At 34.2% G+C, this 21626-nt stretch overlaps 1 protein-coding gene across 2 annotated transcripts in view; it reads left to right on the top strand.

Annotated features, from left to right (window-relative positions):
* Positions 1–21626, top strand: part of NIPBL (NIPBL cohesin loading factor) — a 188411-nt gene that overhangs the window by 115385 nt on the left and 51400 nt on the right. For both annotated transcript variants that reach the window (XM_040630495.1, XM_040630496.1), the window contains 10 exons: positions 5045–5227; positions 9816–10013; positions 10251–10322; positions 10410–10499; positions 12443–12546; positions 15356–15442; positions 18674–18905; positions 19703–19854; positions 20418–20498; positions 21200–21300. In XM_040630495.1, the coding sequence (XP_040486429.1) occupies positions 5045–5227; positions 9816–10013; positions 10251–10322; positions 10410–10499; positions 12443–12546; positions 15356–15442; positions 18674–18905; positions 19703–19854; positions 20418–20498; positions 21200–21300 (1300 nt within the window). The remainder of the gene's footprint in view (positions 1–5044; positions 5228–9815; positions 10014–10250; positions 10323–10409; positions 10500–12442; positions 12547–15355; positions 15443–18673; positions 18906–19702; positions 19855–20417; positions 20499–21199; positions 21301–21626) is intronic.

Here is a 21626-nt window from a genome sequence, read left to right as displayed (position 1 = left end):
GAAAAAGATCTTTTTTTTTTTTTAATTTTTTAAAATCCTGAATAAGCATTATTAGGCCTCCAGCCAGTACCGGGGGTGTCTCCACCTCTTTATCAAAATCAAGGAACTTTATACCAGATTATCTCATTGTGCATGACTTCCATTTATCCTAAACCATCACAAAAAAAGCAACTTCTCTATTTCCCGACTCTTTTCTTCTAGAGGAGGTAGTCTACCTGATGCTCTCTTCCCTTAAATTAAGACTTCATCGTCAGTTATAAACAGATCCTCCCTTCTTATTACCCTGATGACTGTTAACAACTACGGTAAAAAGCTGTGAGTTTCATTTCCCTCATTTTCACTCAGTGAAGGAGCCTTAGCACTAAAAAAGTAGAATCTCCTTTCTCCTAGTTTGCTATTGCTCCTTCCAAGTACAGTTGATGCTTGAACAACATGGAGGCTAGGGGCACTCACAGACACACCCCCCGACACACACAGTCAAAAATCCGTGTATAACTCTTGACTGCTCCTAAATTTAGTGATAGCCTAATGTTTACCAGGAAACCTTAAAAAATAACTTCAACTAATACATATTTTGTATATTACATATATACTCTACTCTTAAAGTAAGCTAGAAAAAAGAAAATGTTATTAAGAAAATCATAAGGAAAAGGAAATACATTTACAGAACTATACTGTATCCAAAAAAAAAAAAAAATTGGCATTAAAGTGGACCCATGCAATTCAAACCTGTGTTGTTTAGGGATCAGCTGTAATTGCTAAAATACACATGTCAGAGTTCTTCCCCTAAGGTCATTGTCTTATGTCCTCAGTGACACCAATCTTCCATATCCCTATATTCACTGAGGATTTGTCACAGGCTTCCTCTTTACCCCTATTACTGCCATCAGGTTATAACCTTGGGGTCCCTGTGAAAGGAACATTGAATGTCCTGGTCTCATAGTTGAACCACACATTTTTTTAGTTTCTCTTTATGTTGTTGCTTTTTGTTTCTACCTCCCAACTGTTAACCATATTTCAGAACTATGTAATCTGCAATTTATGCTCCTTGGGTGTACTTCTTAACAGTGGCTTCGAGTAAAGAAGTAGGCTTGCATTTAGGAACCATTTCCACCAAAAAATATGTATCTTCAAACCATATTAACCTTAGGGTCACAAGATGGGCCAGTTGACAACATACACTACTAAATTTTTATTTTCTTTTGCATCTCATTAAAGTTGAAGATCCACTTGATGCTACTTCCCTGTAATTTGTATAGGTTATTCTAAGAATTATCACAGAACTACATTATACCTAAGATGTTTTTTATGACTTACGTAATTTGGAGGTTTATGTGAGTTTCGTGGTTTGTTTCTGAACATGACTGGTTTCCATTGTCTGAATCTTCAGTCCTAAAGAGTTCATTAATTGAGGTGGTTTATTTTAATCTTGGGATTGTTTTTCACTTAAAAAAACAAACCAGATACATTGTTAGTTATCAGACTAGTGACTCTGAGACTTTTAGTAGTTTGGTTTTAATAATCTGCTGAGTGTGCTAATATGAGTGATTTATACTTGAAGTCCAAGATTACTAAAATGTAGTGCATCTAAAAGTAAATGAATTCTTTTAGCCTTATGAGAACTAGGAAATAGAGGTGCACTATGTCTGTATATCTACAAAAGCTGAAAGTGTAGTACTTCACAAAATTGTGACTAAATGACATTATCTCCTCAAGCCAGTAATTTGAAATTTTATGGTAATTCACACCTGATATAAAGAATAAAGTAACAGAGATGGGAGAAATGAGGTGAGAAAGATAGTCATAAAGTACTAGCAATCTGAAGTTTTTAAGAACAAATAACTCCACAAACAACAATAATTTATAAAATCATTGTGTTGAGAATTAGACATTATTTTTGCATTTAAAGGATTATTTCCTAATTCAGGGGAAAGAACATAACCAAATACATCAGAGGCATCATTTGAGGTACTTACTGTTTATTCATATCTATTGAAGCTGAGTCAGTTATTCAGTCCTTGATAATGTATTTAAATATGCTGATTTTGAGTATTGGAAAGTCAAAGATTTTATCTCTTAACCTTTGTAATCAAGGGACCTGGGTGAATCAATTTATAAAGTGTTTTACTAAAAGGGAGAAAGGATGTTTAATTCAGAAAATGCATAAACCTGTGGAATAGGTGTTTCTCTTCACAATGAAACAGGATTCAGTTTTGGAGGATAGTACATTGAGAGACATTACTCATTGCTGGATTTTTTTTTTCTTTCTTTCTTTCTTTTAAAGATTTTATTTATTTATTTGACAGAGAGGCAGCGAGAGAGGGAACACAAGCAGGGGGAGAGGGAGAAGCAGGCTTCCCGCTGAGCAGGGACCCCGATGCGGGGCTTGATCCCAGAACGCTGGGATCATGACCTGAGCCGAAGGCAGACGCTTAACAACTGAGCCACCCAGACACCCCTGGATTTTTTTTTTTTTCTTAAGTTGGGTCATCTTCAGAAATGAAACGTTTGGTATTTGAGTTATGTTGCTGTAACTTTCAGAGTTATACGGAGGTTAAAATGATCTACAGACTACAAAAGCTCTTAAATTTGATAGCATTCTTTTTAATTTAGGGAATAAGAGGTGGTAAATTACAGTGAATAAGCTTCGATGCCTGCTTTATCAAATATAAGTTTTCTGTGTCTGGCTATTGTGAGGATTTTTTTTTTTTTTTAAGTGAGAAAGAAGAGAGCAGACCCCTTGCTCTGGGGATATAATAAACCATTGTAAAGAGTACAAGTACCAATACATATTTTGACCCTTGATTTTTTTTTTTTTTGTATATTTATCTGCAGGATAATTTTAATTCTGGTTTATTAGTATCAGGTCAGATATGTCTCTGAGAATGGGAACTTAGTCTAGCAGAACAAAATCAGGGAAATCTGCTTTTTAAAAAATTTCATGATGGACTAAAGGCCAAATACTTTGGGCTGTCTGTATTTAAATACCCAAAAAGGTTATGACATTTTAGGTAGTACAAAAAAGAAAGCATTTCCATTTTTTAAAATTTGGGAAATGTCTTCATTTGCCTATAAAATATAGCAATTCAGAAACTATACGGAAAGTACACTTGTAAGTGATCATAGGAAATTATGAATGACAGGCAATCAAAAAGTATTTATTGACCATTAATATATACATACTTAATATTATAGGTCATGTGGAAAGGGGAAGATAAATACTAGAAAACATAACCCTTCCAACAAAACAACCACACATTTAATTAGAGGTGTTCAAGACATTAAGGACCTTTTTTTTTTTTTTTTTTTTTTTAAGAGAAAGGGAGGGCCATAGGGAGAGAGAAAATCCCAAGCAGGCTACCAGTGTGGAGCCCAATGCAGGGCTCAATCTCAGGACCCTGAGATCGTGACCTGATCCTAAATCAAGAGTTGGATGCTTAGCTGACTGAGCTATCCAGGCACCCCAAGACATTAAGGACTTTTAAATGAAATGCATAGTGTGGGTTACCTGGGGTAACCCCAATTACCTGGGGTTTGATGTTATGGACAATCCAAAGCTAAAGTTGAATACTAAAAAGTGGGCCTCACTGATAAAATACAGTTGAATTAAGAAAGCCAGCACGGAGTAATGTTATATGATTTGAAAGTGACACAGATAGGTATACTCAACATTATTATGTCCCAGGATTCTCAGCAGTGAAGTCTTTGGAATATTACCAGTCACAAGTATTACATCTTTGTTGGGTAAAAATTTTTGCTATGTGTGTCCTTAGAAGAATAAAAGACTTAAAGTTTACTGAAATAACTCCATGGTGTTGAATAAAAGTTGCACAAAGAATAAAAAAGGCTTATTCTTCCATCGAGATTAATAATTTATGTTTTATATTCTTAAATTATTGGGATTGTATATTGAGGCTTTGAAATTGTCTTAATCAGTACCCGTACATTCTTGTCATGATTTATTTTTATCCTGTACATAAGTACTATTATCGTTCGAATGTTGCAGTGTTAAGGTTGATGTTAGTTACTAATATTCCCTGCTATAAACCACTGAGGTACTCTTTGCTCCCAATTTCTAAAATTTAGCAGGTAAGACATCATTTTTATACTTCCACTCAAAGATTTACAAGGGTAAGTAATTTAAAATTGTCATCATTAATAGTCATCAAGGACAAATTATCCTGAATAAATAGCTTTTGCTACTTCTTTGTTTTTAAGCTCTCAGTAGGATGTAAGAATTTATTTCTTAATAGCAACTGTTAGTGTATTTGTGTATACGTGTGGGATTAAGTAGTAAATATTATGTTAATGTTACTATGTTGCTATATTTTTATCCTTAGTCTTTCATGGGAAAATATGAACTTATTTCATAACAAACTTGAATTTACTATTTTTAATTATAGACATTTACATTTTAATATATTTTTATTTATCCTGTCTTTCATGTTTCTGTTCTCTTCAGTATAATGCATTTATTGGTTTATCTATTTGAGGAAGTTCTTTGTAATACTAAAGGCATTACCATGCCTCTCAAATAGACAGTGATAGGTAAAAGCCACAGTACACAACCCAAGAGCATAGAGGAAGAGAAGGGTATGATAAGTGTCTTCCAGCTCTTCAAATTTGCACTGAGAGATAGTATTACTTTCAAACTAACTGGTCCAGACCTCTGTAAAACAAATTTGGGTGCTACCAAGAATGCAAGATGAATCTCTTACTACATATATACTGGATAATGCCAGTGGATCTCTCGTTTTAGAAAGTTTTTAGTCCACACAGACAAATGAAGGCATTATATCAAAAACTGATGATGTAACTACCCTTTTTATGTTTTTTAAGTTATTATATAATGATATATGTATAAAAACTGCATTATCAGATCAGGTTGAAGCCTATTAGAGTCTTAAATATGTGTTTTATTAAAATACAAAGCTGGCTTAGAAAACTTACATAAATACTAATATTTCATTTTTATTGCGCTAATTTAGTTAAAATTTCCCTTTTATCTTCAGATTTAAATTCTTTTCTTACCTTTCATTAATAGGTAGTATAGATCAATCAGTGTTAAAAGAATTACCCCCCGAACTTCTGGCAGAAATTGAATCCACCATGCCACTTTGTGAACGTGTGAAAATGAATAAACGCAAGCGTAGCACAGTTAATGAAAAGCCAAAATATGCTGAAATCAGTTCAGATGAAGATAATGATAGTGATGAAGCTTTTGAATGTAAGTATCACATAACTTTCTTTTACTTTAGAATTAAGCAGATTGATGTGTTTGTCTCATTCATAATTTGGGGGGGTAGGAAGAGTACAGTGATTTAATTCTTTATAACATAGTATAGCAAGTTTTTTTTCTTTATACTTAAAAAATGTGCGAAAGATGAGATCAGTTGGCACCAAGAAAAAAAATTTAATGAGCTATAATTAGTGTCAAATAACACAGGTATGTGTCTATATTTAGCAAACATTTATTGAGCTCCTACTATATATCCTAGGCACTGAGAATAAAAATACAAATAAGATGTGGCCCCTGTCTTTGAAGAGCCTTCAATCTAATGGGGGAAATATGTAAACAGTTGTAGCACAGTGAGAAAAGTACAGTGATCGTAAATCCAGGATGCTATGGGAGCACATTGGATTGGCATCAGGATTGTACTTGGGGGTTCAGGGAATGCTTACTGGAAGAGGTGACACTTGAGTTGAGTCTTGAAGGACACATAGGAGATAGCCAGGTAAAGAAATATTTAAAACCATACTATCACTAAATTATGAATGGATTAGCCACATTGCCAATTAACTGTGTGGTTTGGACCTGGCTTCTCCTTTTTGCCCAGCTGTGTCCTGGAATTCCTCCCTTGTTTCACTGTTTTCCAGAGCTGGCTTCTTCACTACACAGCTACCTCTCTACAACACTGTGATCACCTGTCTTTGCACTAGACTTGCTATACCTCGCCTGTCTTCCTACTGGTCCACTGAAAAAGTTCTTCTCTTTTATCCCTATCTTCCTTCTTCTGGAGCAAGAGAATTGAGCCTAGCCAAGAGGGGTCAGCAACCTTGTTTGACTTAAACGGCATTCAGTGGAAACAGACTATGGGAGATCTTCACTTGTGTGCCAACTGACTTAGTCATTATGACCAAAAGAAGTGGGAAGACCACCAGTGTGTTCTACCTTTTCCACCTAGTTTCCGTAGATTGAGGTGTGACAAGCAAGGGCAGGAAGGACAGATGCATGCTGCCAATTTTAAATGTATATTGCTGATGGAAATCCTTTACCTCCTCCAAAGTTTTCAATGTTCATTTACTCTGATCTTCTTTAAATTGTGAGCTCTTGAGCTATGAGGAGTAGACTATGAATACTGAACAAATATGAACAAAGTTTTAAAATTGAAATAAAATATATAGCAAAGTTAATCTGACATTTAATTTTATGTATATTTGTTATAACTTGTTATTATCATAAGATGTATTTACATGCAATATATTTCGATGGCTAAAGTTAATACTTTTTTATTATAATCAAACATTTTTGGTCATATGGGAACATATGTTCTGGAAAGGGAAAGGAGAAAGGAGATCTGGTGGCCCAGAAACTCACTCCCCTTTATATACATACCTCTCCTTCACTTCTCCTCCTTCTCCCCCATCCCCAAAACATCACACATTTCTAAAGGGAATAGCTAAGAAGGAGGAGTTCCTTAATTGCAGATTGATTTCAAATCATACTTCAACTCCATTTAATGGAGAGTGGGTCCCTACATCGCTAAACTGATGAGAATTTTGAAGCTACCTCACAGTTAAGTAGAAAGGATAGCATAATCAGAAATGCCCACCAAGTATAAAATAGGGGGGAGAGCCACACATGCCTTATGTTTGTCGTCAGTGCAGTCACTATTCTTTTCCTTGCTTTCTGTTATGAGAGCTGTCATTTCATCTTATAGGAGCACATAGCGTCATCTTAAAGCCATGGATCCTGTTACATCTATTCCCAAGTACGTTGAAAGCTGATGTTAGTTAGAAAACCTCAGCTTCAACCTGCTAGGCGTAAGAACTTTCTCTGGATTTTTCAAGAGACCACAGAGTAGCTTTCTGTTTTTCTTAGTTTATTTCTATAGAAGTAACTATAGAAAAATTGGCTCTGGAGCCACTGATTTGAGAGATGAAAGAATTTCAATTGGTTGTTGACATAAATAACCAAATTGTCATTATACCACAACAAAAACGGTATAGTGAAAATATAGTGTAGTACAAAATGTAGAAGTATTATGAGAAGATAAGCACAAGCATTATGATGCTTTGAGAGACTTTTTGAAACTTAAGGTTTTGCTGCAGTTTAATCAAATTGGTTTCCTAAAAATCGAAAACTAAGGCAATTGTTTTGTTTGAAGGATGGAAGAAGGGTTGAGGGGTAACTTTGAAAGTTGGGCCACATAAATTTCGGTAGCCATAACACAAATACAAGATCATTGGGTTGCTGGAGAAGGAGGAGGGAAGACATAAGCTAAGGAGCAGTGTAGGTGAAATTTAGAAAAGAAAGGTGGAAGACACTCAAGGTGTATTTTACCTACCTGTCTGCTGAGGTCCTCCCCTACTTCTTTCAGGGTTATGAGGGCAATAGAGAAAAAACAAGTAACAGTGAATTGGTGAATTTCAACATACTGTATTATAGAAGTTGGATGGGTTTTTTTCTAATTTGCCATCCTATTTTTATCCAAATTTCCTAAAGTTTAATGAGTGTGAAACAGAAATCTTCAAGGCCTATAAAAACTACCACCAATACAGTGTATTGTATGTTCTTGCTAACAATTTTAAGATTTTTCAAGCGTTTTCTAATAGAATTGAATGCTTGAAATGGATTTCTTATGAAATTAAAATTCAGAAGGACTAAGTAAGTCATATTTGAGGTCATAGAATACTACTTTCTGCGCATTTCTGAACAAGCTTATTAGTTGTTCTTCATATTTGGTAGGTATTTTAGTACTTGTTGAAAAAGTAGTGAATGCTGCATAAATGATCTGTTTCTCTGACACACACACACACACACACACACACACTTTATATTAGTTTATACGGCAGCCTCTCACTAAGAGAATGTACTGGGGTATACCCTAATTGTAAAAGGGGGGACGTCCTAATTCTTCCTCATATTTCATGTCAAATTTATGCCTAATTAAGAAGAAAATCATTGGAGATTTAAATATATGCACTAATTTTTTTTATGAACTATCTTGCTATGCCAAGCTTATGACCAAAAAGAAGAGGAAACAAAATTATCTTTTTCTGTTCTGCTATTAGTAGATTGAACAGAAGGGTCCAGGACCAGAAACCAAACTAGATTCTTGAATAGGAGTAGCTAAAGCAGTGTGTAAGGGTAAGATTAGCCAGGGTACAGACATTGTTTACCCACACCTAAAGGCACCGGCGCAAGCATATATAGAATGCATGGGCCAGAGGTTGGCATCCTTAAATCTAAGGATTTTTTTTTTTTTTAAGATTTTATTTATTTATTCAACAGTGTTAGAGACAGCCAGTAAGAGAGGGAACACAAGCAGGGGGAGTGGGAGACGAAGAAGCAGGCTCACAGCGGAGGAGCCTGATGTGGGGCTCGATCCCATAACGCCGGGATCACGCCCTGAGCCGAAGGCAGACGCTTAACCGCTGTGCCACCCAGGCGCCCCCTTAAATCTAAGGATTTAAGACAACTCAAGCAAGAGATTTTTCTTAAGTATTTGGGTATTGATCATAGTTAGGAATTCGAAATAGAAGCCAGTTCAAAGAAAGCAAGAGAGTCAAATTTAGTTCAACAGACTAGAAAATACTTCATTGTCACCAACAAGTGGTCAAAACAACAAGATCCCAAGATATAGGACTCATCAGTTCTCTATCCTAGTTTTAAGTTGGTGGTGCTACACCCTAGAGCAGGTATGGTAAATATTTGTCACTTGTCACAGACATTTTTAATCAGTCTTTCTTGTTGAAATATGATGCTTTCTCAGGGAAATATGCTCTAGGCAGCTATTACCAGTTGATCAGAGTTGATGTGTCAGATGAAATCTGTTTGCCCGTTCTGCCTAGAAGTTCCTGTCAGTGCTGGTATTTTTAATGGAATGCTTAGACCCTTGGAAGGTTGGGGAAGGGACTGAAGGTAACATACATTAATATGTTTATGTAGCATATATAAGCTTAAAAACTTTTCTCCTTGGGTTTAAGCAAGTACATTGTTGGAGAACTGAATTCAGTATTTGAGTATTTACAACTGTACAGATTTATTCTATCTCTGTAGGTCTGTGATGTTAGATTATCAGAGTCTATTGAATTTATACCTAAGTTGTGGGCTTAACTTGGCTTTTCATTGTTGGTATACGTGGTTACTCCATATTCTATAATACTTTCTCAGAAATTTACTTTTCCTCCAAACCCTGCTCCCCATCAATAATCCATATGCTTTAAGGTGTTTGTTTTTCATTCAAATCCTAGATAAAGATTGTTTTACATGCCTTAATTAATCCTGATGGTTAGATATTATCTTTACCAACTCACTGAATACCTTTCTTTGAAATGAGCTGTGTTTAATCCCCAGAACATTCCTGTTTATTAGCAAACCAAATTCATGTAGAAATCTTTAAATCTCAAATAATAGGATGCTAAAATAAATGATACCATTTCTATACCATACTTTGTATTTCTGATGAAACAGAATGACTGTTTCCTAGACCCACACAATGATTTTCCCCTATGTGGTTCATTTGTGAAGTACAAGTTTTAATAGTCTTTTTAAATGAGGTAAATTATTTGTCATGGGGATTTGCTTCTAGCCTCTAGGAAACGACATAAAAAAGATGATGATAAAGCTTGGGAATATGAAGAGCGTGACAGAAGAAGCTCTGGGGATCATAGGAGAAGCGGCCACTCTCATGAAGGAAGAAGGAGTTCGGGTGGTGGTCGTTATCGAAACCGAAGCCCATCAGATTCCGACATGGAAGATTATTCTCCTCCTCCCAGCCTTAGTGAGGGTAATTCATCAGTGTGAACGGATTTCTTACATAAGCTTCTTTAAATTTAGGTCTTTAACTTTGAAGAATATTTGATACCTTTTTGTGAGTTAACACCTCCTAATTATTAAGACAGTATATATTTAGTTTGGAATGGCAGTGGTTATTGTTTAATGTTTTGGAGGAAACTAGAAGCAAAAATAGAAATATTTTAAGTTGTCATTCCTATATTTCAATATTTCTTTATGTTTATTTTAGTTGCTAGAAAAATGAAGAAAAAAGAAAAACAGAAGAAAAGGAAAGCTTATGAACCAAAACTAACACCTGAAGGTAACGTTTTAGTTTGTCTTTGTTCATAGTCTTCAACTTCAGTTTTCTACATGTAATGTGATAAGTTTTTTTTTTTCTCTGTTGTAGAAATGATGGATTCTTCAACTTTTAAGAGATTCACAGCCTCAATAGAGAATATTTTGGATAATTTAGAAGATATGGATTTTACTGCATTTGGTAAAATCATTTTAAGATATATTTATTTACCTCTAAATATAAAGTCAGTTTTAAATAAATTTATTTACCTATGTGTCTAGCTTTCTACCAGTTCTCTAGTGGATACAGAGGCATGGTCTGTGCTCTCAAGAAACCTATCTAGTTGTAGAGTCAAGTGTAGTCTATGTTTTTTGGTTTTTTGTTTTGTTTTAAAGATTATTTATTTATTTGAGAGAGATAGACAGACTCCCCGCTGAGCAGGGAGCCTGATGTGGGACTCAATCTCAGGGCCCTGGGATCATGGCAGAACTGAAGGCAGATGCTTAACTGACTGAGCCATACAGGTGCCACTCAAGTGTAGTCTGTGTTATCAAGAAACTGAAAACTTTAGTGTAATAATCAAGTATTATTGATACTGTTTTTGGATCCTGAGACTGCAGCTACCAAAGTAGGTGATATTTAAAGAAACCTTTATTCAGATGAGACATGAGTAGGTGCTAGATAAGGAGAGTACTAATACGAGCAAGGATGCAGAAATAGGAACCCATGCATCTGCTCATTTATTCTTATAGCCAATATTTATTGAATACTTACTCTTTGCAGCAGTATATTAAATGCTAGAGATGTAGGGGCGCCTGGGTGGCACAGCGGTTAAGCGTCTGCCTTCGGCTCAGGGCGTGATCCCGGTGTTATGGGATCGAGCCCCACATCAGGCTCTTCAGCTATGAGCCTGCTTCTTCCTCTCCCGCTCCCCCTGCTTGTGTTCCCTCTCTCGCTGGCTGTCTCTATCTCTGTCAAATAAATAAATAAAATCTTTAAAAAAAATAAAATAAAATAAAAATAAATAAATAAATGCTAGAGATGCAAAGATAAATACCCCAGCCCCTGGCTTTAAGTAATACGAAATCTAATGTGGAAAACAAAATAGTAAACTAATTAGAATACAGTAGGATTAATATATTCATATATTCCTTTTATAATAATATGTAAAGATCATATCTTTAAATATAAAAATGTAACACTGCTTACAGTTTTTGGAGCTACTCTCAACCAGTCTCTCAGCTGGTACAAACACTAGTGCCTAATTTCTACAAAAGCCATATAATATACAATAATTCTGATATGACTCCACCTATTTGAAAATGTCTTAAAAGGTATACTACCCTTTATATTATATTACCCTTTATTTTTAAGTATTTGTTTTGTGAAAGTTACTTGCCTAAGTATCATTAATGCATTTCTCCATTATTTGGCCTACCAGTTGTGTGCTGAGAAACTGTCTTCCATGTCATTTAAGATCCCAACAGGAAGGCAGATGGCACTCTCAAATTAGGATAATTTGAGGAGGACTTATTTACAAAGAGACCAGTTACAGAGTTGGGGACAGAATAGTGCCAGAATCTGGGGTTAGCAGCCATGGAACTATTACCATCCCTATTCCAAAAGAAGGAAAGGGTAAAGAGAAGTTGTGAGAACTCATTCTGTANTGTTGTAGACTTCTTGAAAAAAAGCAGTAACCTTTTAGTCAGAGGACATAGGCTGCCTGAGGAGATCTTACAAGGAAGGAGTCAGGGATATAAATACCCTGACCTTACTCTCCTTCTCTTTGATCTTCTGACAGGGCACCCCACTAGCTGAACCCAAACAGAAGCCAGAGGGCATGGGAGACTGTTGATGTAGTCCATACAGGTCAGCCTCTGGGGGCAGAGAGTTTGGTTGAGAAGGGTCAACAGTATATCTAAAGTAGTGAAGATAAGAGCTCTATCTCCTCCTCCCATCTTAGAACTCTCATTTTAATCCCTGTCCTTTCATTCAGGGTTTGCTTGAGGTTTTCAGAGGCTTCTTAGGTTGCTTTTTGTTTAGTTTGTTTATATTTGTTTGTGTGTCCAGAAATTTTATTAAAAAGTTAAGCTTACTATTTTGAGCTGTTCATTGTACCTAAACTGTTTGGTTTTGTTTTTCAGGTGATGATGATGAAATTCCTCAGGAACTTCTTTTAGGAAAACATCAGCTTAATGAACTCGGCAGTGAATCTGCTAAAATTAAAGCAATGGGTATAATGGATAAGGTATCTCACTAAAGAAAAATTTATATATTTACTTAAAGTCTAATGTTTGAAATTAAAGTTTTCAAGGTAAATTACAAAGATTACATATAAAGTAAATAATAATGAAAACAATTTATGGTTGCCTTCTGAGAGTCTAACTGAATTATTTCTTTTTTAAAAAATAAGACTCAAGTATTCTGTAAATTATTCTAAAGAAAATCATACTGTTGCATGGGCCTGGATTTTTTTTCACTGTTTAATTTTTTTCATTATCTCAGGTATTTAGATTATTTAAATGTAGAAATACACTAAAAATTTTTTGGCATTTGCTTTAGTCATTGAGAGTGGTTAAAGTGTAAAGCTACAGTCTCAATACATTAATTGTAATAAATACATAGCCTCATTGCTGTAGGCTTTGTAATAATTTTCATGAGTTGACTTTCTTGTGAGCTCTCTGTTGCTAAATAGTCTCATTCTATTCTAATGGAATAGCAGAGTATTTTTTCATGGATAAGAACTTCTGACAATAGTGACAGCATCAAGGGATGGCTTCCCATAATCTTTACGAACCACCATTTACTCCCTAAACTACTGCATGATTGCTATGTAAATACAATTTCAAGACAAATCCTCCCTCCTCTTCTAACCAGGGCAGGCTCCCTGTTGTATAGAATTATCTACTCTAAGTCTCCCAATTTCCTAGTCTGTAATATGAAGGTAATGTTTTATTCTTCAAGAATAAGTAAGAGAGTGAATAAAAGAGTGTTTACCTGTGGAGTTTACTCTAAACATCTTAAACTCTGTTTTTTCAATTTTATAATTTTAAAGTAGACTAGAAAATATTTTGATGTTTTTACCAAGTTAAAAGACAGTTATTCATTTTTTGTTTATATATTGCCTGTATTCTAAGTAATAAATGTGCCATGAATTTAGATTTTTTATTGAGATATAATTGATATTATGTTTCATGTTTACCATTTAACCAGTCGATATTTGTATATATTGCAAAATGATCACAACAGTAAATCTAGTTAACATCCATCATCACACATAATTACAATTTTTTTTTTTCTATGGTGAGAACTTTTAAGTTCTACTCTCTTAGGAACTTTCAGATATGCAGGATTGTATTAACTGTAGTCACCATGCTGTACATTATATCCCAAGGACTTATTTATCTTATAATAGTACCTTTTGACCGTCTTCACCCACCTCAGCCCCCACCCCCAACCCCTGTGGCAACCACCCATCTGTTCTCTGTCTATGTGTTTGGTTGGTTGGTTGTTGGTAGTAGTTTTAGATTCCACATGTAAGTGAGATTATATGGCATTTGTCTTTGTCTGATTTATTACTCTTAGCATAATGCCCTCAAGGACCAATCATGAGGTCACGGATGGCAAGACTTCCTTTTCCTTATGGCAAGATATTTCATTAACATTGTGTATACATATGTACACACGTGTGTGCGCGCACACACACACATTGTATTTTCTTTGTCCATCCATCAGTGGACACTTTGGATGCTTTCATGTCTTGGCTATTGTAAATAATCATGCAGTGAACATGAGTGTGCATATATCTTCTTAAGTTAGCGTTTTCTTTTCCTTCAGATATATTCCCAGAAGTGGAATTGATGAATCTTAAGGTGGTTCTATTTTTAGGCTTTTGAGGACCCTCCATACTGTTTTCCATAACGGGTGCACCGTTTTACATTATCACCAACAGTGCACAAAGGTTTCTATGAATTTGATTTTTAAAGCCAGACATATCACATAGTTAACCAATAATTAATGTGCTATTAGTTCACAATAATATTACTATGTGCAGTGAGGGATATATTGATTTATTTTTTATGTAGGAAAATGGCATCAGTTCTCTGAGGTGACACTGCCAGTCGTAGGTTTTATTTCATAAATTCCATAATTATATATAGCTAATATTTCAATTTCACAAGGTGAGTTTGCTGAGTATTTTCAAAGTATAGAAAGTTTACCAAAAGTCTCAGTAATCTGTTTTGAAATTATCTAAAGCAGTATTTGGGGGAACTTGTTTCTGTACTCCAGCATAATCAAAATGTACTTTATGTCAGTTACTCTATTGATCCTTCCATTTGACTCTTCTGGCAGATTTGGTTGAGAGTCCTAGCGGCATGCTAGGAGTCTAAAAGGAGAACTGTTCAGTCAGGAGAATATGAATAACAGTTGCCTCCTACCAGAACCTTTAAATCGGCTACTAATTTTTTAGGTAGAGAAATTATCCTTTGTAAGAAATGAAATAGGTGTTTTTTAAAATAAGAAAGATTTTGGGGAAAAAACCGTGTTATTTTACATTTGTAACTTTTATCATTTATAGTTTTATGCTTTATTCATAATACCACCTTGAATTTTAAGACACCTGTGAGTAACACTATAGTGTGGAAACCATATTATAATTAAATCAACAGATGAAAACTTGAGAGAGTGTGTGTTTGTGTGTGTATTCATATGCATGTTCAATATCACTGCCACAAGAACGGGGAGCCAGGCATCAGAACAAACTAAATCTTGACTATATGGTAAGAGTTGAGCCAGTAGTGTGCATATGTGCCCATTCTGTGTTTGCTTTTCTTTCAGAAACAAGTGATTAATTCTCTACATAATTCAGTTTTAAGTTGAGAATCTTAAGTGGGGAAATTTTCTTTTCCAACTCTTTAAGTGGGTGGTAATGTTATATATTCCATAGTCCAAAGGTGATAATTGTACATGTTTCTTGAATAATTTATCACTTTTATCAACGATTGATTTAAAAAAAAATATATATATATATATATATATATATGTTGCTATTTTAGCTTTCCACTGACAAAACTGTGAAAGTCCTAAATATCTTGGAGAAGAATATTCAAGATGGGTCAAAGCTTTCCACTTTGTTAAACCATGTAAGTTCAAGATCCATATTGTTAATTTTACCTTTACTGTTGTTAAGATACAAGTTTTGTTTTTTTTTTTTCAAAAGAACTCTGATTTATAGGGGAAATCTCAAATTTCATTTATTTGAGCTTATTACAACAAATTCATGAGCAGTGCTACTAAATAACACTTTTAGTAATTCAAAATTACATTGTTGATTCACAGCTTTGACATAAACAGACAACAGACGTAAATTCATTTCAATTTACGGGACTGTTCTTTAATTTTCCATTATCTTCTTCCTTGTGTATGATCGTGTTTAAAATATTTTTTCATTTATGAAATGATAGTAATTATTTTTCGTGACCTTCCTGGAGAATTAAATAGTTACAAGCCTTATACTGCTTTCTTAACATATCCTAAAACAGTAATCCTAATATACTTTTTTTTTTTTTTTTTTTTTTTTTAGATTTTATTTATTTATTTGCAGGAGAGAGTGCACACGAGTGGGGGGAGGGGCAGATGGAGAGGGAGAAGCAGACTCGCTGCTGAGCAGGGAGCCCACCCTGGGGCTTGATCCCCCAGGACCCTAAGATCATTACCTGAGCCAAAGGCAGATGCTTAACCAACTGAGCCACCCAGGCACCCCTATACCATTTTTATACCCAGTTCAGATAGTCATTGAAAGGATTAAATAAATTAATTCATGTAAAGTGCTTAACAGTGTCTCCACATATTAAGTTCTCAATAAACATTAACAGCAACCGTTAATGTATTTTAGTACCTTTATGTCAAAAACAGTAGCAACATAATGTAACGGTTTATAAACTGATAAAAGGAAATTGCCTGGAATCTACCTTCTTAGCATTGTAGCAGACTTTCAGAATCATATGTATATTCAAATTGATCTTGATAGCTCTACCATTAATGAATACAAACTCTAATACTTATGGGCATTTAATATGAGGTAAGAATTTGGGAAAGTTTTGAGTTACTGAATTTTCTTTATTGCAGAAATTTACAAAACACAAGCTCAAAAAGGTCCGTATTCTCATCTAGCAATAACTATTAACACTTTTGATATATGAATTTCCATTCTCATATTTGCATATATACTATATATATTTAGTACATGCACTGGATCTTATGAGAGAAATGTTCTTGAGTTTGCTGAAGCCACAGGATTGCTAAGTGATCTACATGGAATAAAAAATGTAGAAAAATACCACTCAGGTGGTATTTCTGTGGTTTCTTAAATATATCTATATTTTTCCAATGGCCTTTTTAAATTAGTTTTTGAATCAGAAACAAAGGGCTTAGAGAAACCCGTAGTGGCAATCTACTACATCCTTAGTCTACAGATTTTATTTGAAACACTTTGACAAGAAATTATAATAAATCTCAAGAATCTAGAGTTCTGGAGAGCTGGCTGACTCAGTCTTAATGAAATTATTCTAATTCCTGAAGCTGTAGCATTATTTAATGTGTTGCAGATAATCTTGACATTTGACATGAATGATAAACCTCCTTAAATGACTCTTCCATACAGCGATTTTAATATTAAGGAAAAGCCACCTTATCTTATTTTTTCGAGTAGGTATGTAAGCAGTAAAATGGAAGAAAGCTTAGAGAGTTAGGAAAAAGGTAATGGAGTTTGGAGCATTAGTGATTAGAAAGCCCTTCTCTGCTTTACATATATCATGCTTTTATTTGCTTCATTTCCCAATATATAAGCTTTGAATACAATGCATTTGAAAGTATTCCTAGAGTATAAAGTTAGTATTTCATAAGTAAACATGTGATAGAAGCATTTTCACTCTGAAAGTGAAAAAAAGCACTTCTTCCCATTTGTAATATTAAGTTGCTAGTGCGTAAATTAAAATGCAATCTTCTGTCAGTTGTCGAATTATCCATTTTAGAAAATAAATTATGTTTTCAGTAGTCTGCATAATAACTACTTTTTAATCTCTGTTTCAAAAATACTGTGTTTTTGAAAAAGAAGTATTGGGAATGATCAAGTCAATAACATTTTACCACTTTTAAATGGAGCTCTACCATTCGTTGTTTTAATTTTCGCTTTGTTCACACAACAGCAAGCAGAACTTACAGAGTTTTGACTATCATGTTTATACTCCAAACACAGAATTATCTCTATACAGTTATAGTCTTTAGCTAAAATCTTAGGTTTGGATAAAGTACATGGAAGATACTATAATTTTGTTATTGGAGTGTCATCTAGTGGCGAAATTAGGAGATAGAGCATATTTTTTTTAATATTTTTTATTATATTATGTTAGTCACCATACAGTACATCCCTGGTTTTTGATGTAAAGTTCGATGATTCATTAGTTGCTATAACACCCAGTGCACCATGCAATACGTGCCCTCCTTACTACCCATCACCAGCCTATCCCATTCCCCCACCCCCTCCCCTCTGAAGCCCTCAGTTTGTTTCTCAGAGTCCATAATCTCTCATATGGTAAGAGTTGAGCCAGTAGTGTGCATATGTGCCCTTCTGATTACCCACCCTTTCTTTATCCCTTTCTTCTCCTACCGATCTTCCTAGTTCTTATGTTCCATAGATGAGAGAAACCATATGATAATTGTCTTTCTCTGCTTGACTTATTTCACTTAGCATTATCTCCTCCAGTGCCGTCCATGTTGCAGCAAATGTTGAGAAATCGTTCTTTTTGATAGCTGAGTAATATTCCATTATGTATATGGACCACATCTTCTTAATCCAGTCATCTGTTGAAGGGCATCTCGGCTCCTTCCACGATTTAGCTATTGTGGACAATGCTGCTATGAACATTGGGGTGCATATGGCCCATCTCTTCACTACGTCTGTATCTTTGGGGTAAATACCCAGTAGTGCAATGGCTGGGTCATAGGGTAGCTCAATTTTTAACTTTTTAAGGGACCTCCACACTGTTTTCCAGAGAAGATAAGAGTGTATTATGTTTGAAAACTTTGAAACAAAAATCTTAAAGTAACATCAGTATTTGTACTTCATTCCTGATGTTCATGAACATACATGTACATGCACTGGGGCGCCTGGCTGGCTCAGTCAGTAGAGCACATGACTCTTAATCCTTGGGCTCATGAGTTCAAGCACCACATTGGGCATAGAGCTTACTTTTAAAAAAAAATGTACATACATCAGAACACTTACCATGAAAATCAGATACATCATAATTTTTTAATATTTTAACCTATAAGTGTGTTTATTTCCATTTCCTTAACAATGTGCTGTTTTATAGAATAACGATACTGAAGAAGAAGAAAGATTATGGAGAGACCTTATTATGGAGAGAGTTACAAAATCAGCAGATGCCTGTCTTACAACTATCAATATTATGACATCCCCTAACATGCCAAAAGCTGTATATATTGAGGATGTAATTGAAAGAGTTATACAATACACTAAATTTCATTTGCAGAATACACTCTATCCTCAGTATGATCCTGTTTACAGATTAGATCCTCACGGAGGTTAGTTTGCCTTTTATATTGATAGTTTTTAGTAATATGTCAAAATTATCTGTTATATAATTTTATGTTAGGTCAGAATGCAATAACTTAAAATGGCACAAAAATTACTAGATCATATAAATTGTAATAAATACTGGCTTTGATTTGACTAGGGTATAGAACTTTTAGTTAATCCAGTACTTGTTCAAGTATAATTTCTTTACAAATATTTACATACAATGGAAGTAATTTCTACTGGTCAGGGAAAATCCCAGATGATATTAGCTTCCGGTTCTATTTATCACTTCACCCTAATTTTATGCAGAATATTAGTTATCCACAAAATGGATTGATTGAAGATGTATGATCTTTCTCTGATTTATAACATTTATAAATAAATGAGCAGTGAAGTAGTTAACGTGTACATTTAACAAGAGGGGGACATACTTGATTTATGAATAATCTACAGTTAATTACTTATTGTTTAATCGCAAGTTAATTTAAAGGGAAATGAGATCTTACTGCCCTGCACCAATGAGAAAAAAGAGAAATAAAGATACATGTTTTACAAGAATTTAGTATCCACTGGAATGTGCCATAGAGTGTATGTTACAAGAATGATTACTTGCTATCTGAATATCCCTAGAGAATAATTTTCTGTTTTAATAAATAACCAGCTTTATTTGCCAGCTTATACTTTTATATAGCACCCCCCCAGAAAAAGTGTTCCCTTAATTCAGAAAACAGTTTTATTACTGTTTATTAAAAATTATTAAAAGTTGATAAATTACTTTTTTGAAATTTTTCTTTCATTTTAGGAGGCTTGTTAAGTTCAAAGGCAAAACGGGCTAAATGTTCTACCCATAAGCAGAGAGTAATAGTAATGCTTTATAATAAAGTTTGTGACATTGTTAGCAGCTTATCAGAATTGCTAGAAATACAGCTTCTTACAGACACAACAATTCTTCAGGTAAGTTGTTTTTTTTTTTATAGGCATTTTGTTACATTTCTAGACCAAATGATATAAGAATAGAGGGTCTGAGTTCAGTATAACCTTGCTCACTCAGTAGTAATGCCAGCACTGTGTTAATTTTTCCATTCAGAATGTATATAAAATGAGAAATACAAGTCCAGAGAAGTTTTAAAAAAAAAAACATTTAGGGCAAAAGATAGGTGAATGTAGTATAAACTCTAAACTCTAAATTCTTTGAATGGTAAATAATTACTTCCTTTGAAATATGTAATATTTTCATCCAGAGTAGCAAAATGTATTATTTCTTTATACTGTAACATTTATCAACCCAAAATGTGGAGATCAGAGGAATGGTGGCTATGAAAAGAAAATATGTACTAATGTGCTTGAGGGTGAAAGGAGCAGAGAAAGAATTAGATCGATACTAATGATTAATGAGGGGAGACGAAATGCCCTCTCAGTTTTTTCCAGTAAGTTTATGAATGTTTTGGAATTTGGTTAAGGTAAAATGTTACCAAAATCAACTAGAGATGTATACTGATTACTTCTTGCGTGTACAGGTATCATCAATGGGAATAACACCATTTTTTGTGGAAAATGTCAGTGAACTACAGTTATGTGCCATTAAGTTAGTCACTGCAGTAAGTATAAATTCATACTTTTAGTTATCCCCCTGAAAAATATATCATGTAATCTAAATTTGCAAAAATTAATGCAGATTGAAGTTTTCCATAGATTTATTTCAGCATAAGGACTATTTTTGTGTGCCTTATATTTTAAACTCTTCTAAATTTTTATTTTATTTAAATTCAATTAACATAGAGTGTATTAATTAGTTTCAGAGGTAGAGTTCAGTGATTCATCAGTCTTACCTAATACCCAGTGCACATTACATCATGTGCCTCCTTAATGTCCATCACCCAGTTACCCCATCCCTCCACCCTTCTCCCCTCCAGCAACCTGTTTGTTTCCTGTGATGGTTTGTCTTCCTCTCTTATTTTGTTTTGTTTTATTTTTCCCCTCTAAATTAAAAAAATATATTTCAGTTAATAATTCCTTAATATCTACAATTAAACCAGAATTGTTTAAAATCATTTAACTTTTGTCTTTCCATCTCCACAATAGTATACTCCTCTAAATGAAACTAGTATACTCTAGCTTCTACAAGAATGTTATAATTAATGGTGAAAAAGTTGTGCAAATTAAGTCATTGTCACTGAGGATGTTGAAAATATTTTCATTGTAAATGGCAGGTGATATTTTTTATCATGTGATATAATATCATTTTTGTGTTCAGATAGTTATAATAAACTAAATTTGAAATTTTATAATTACTAAATAGGTATTCTCAAGATATGAAAAACATAGGCAGTTAATTTTGGAAGAAATTTTTACTTCACTTGCAAGATTACCAACCAGCAAGAGGAGTTTGAGGAACTTCAGGTAACTAATTATAGCAAAGGCTAAGTACAGTGAAGAATTACATTATATTGTAGTCCTTATAAATTTATTCCTTATCATCTGTGATTTTTATTTTAGTGATCAAATAAAAGAGAGGCAATTCGGTCAGAGCAGCATGAAGAATAGCTTAGATATGTGAAAAAGCAGTGTGCATTTGAGGGACTTGAAGTTCATTGATTCTCAGTTGTAAAGATCTGGGGTTTTTCAGTCATGCTGCTGTTGACATTTTGGGCAGTTAATACGTTGTTGTGGAAGACTGTTCTGTACATGGTAAGATGCTTAGCAGCATCCCTGACCTATAACTCCTA

Source organism: Ursus maritimus, unplaced genomic scaffold (genome assembly GCF_017311325.1).
Source record: "Ursus maritimus isolate PB19 unplaced genomic scaffold, ASM1731132v1 scaffold_15, whole genome shotgun sequence".
Lineage (NCBI taxonomy): Eukaryota > Metazoa > Chordata > Mammalia > Carnivora > Ursidae > Ursus > Ursus maritimus.
The sequence above is the reverse complement of the archived record's forward strand: the minus strand, read 5'-3'. Positions and strand labels throughout refer to the sequence as shown.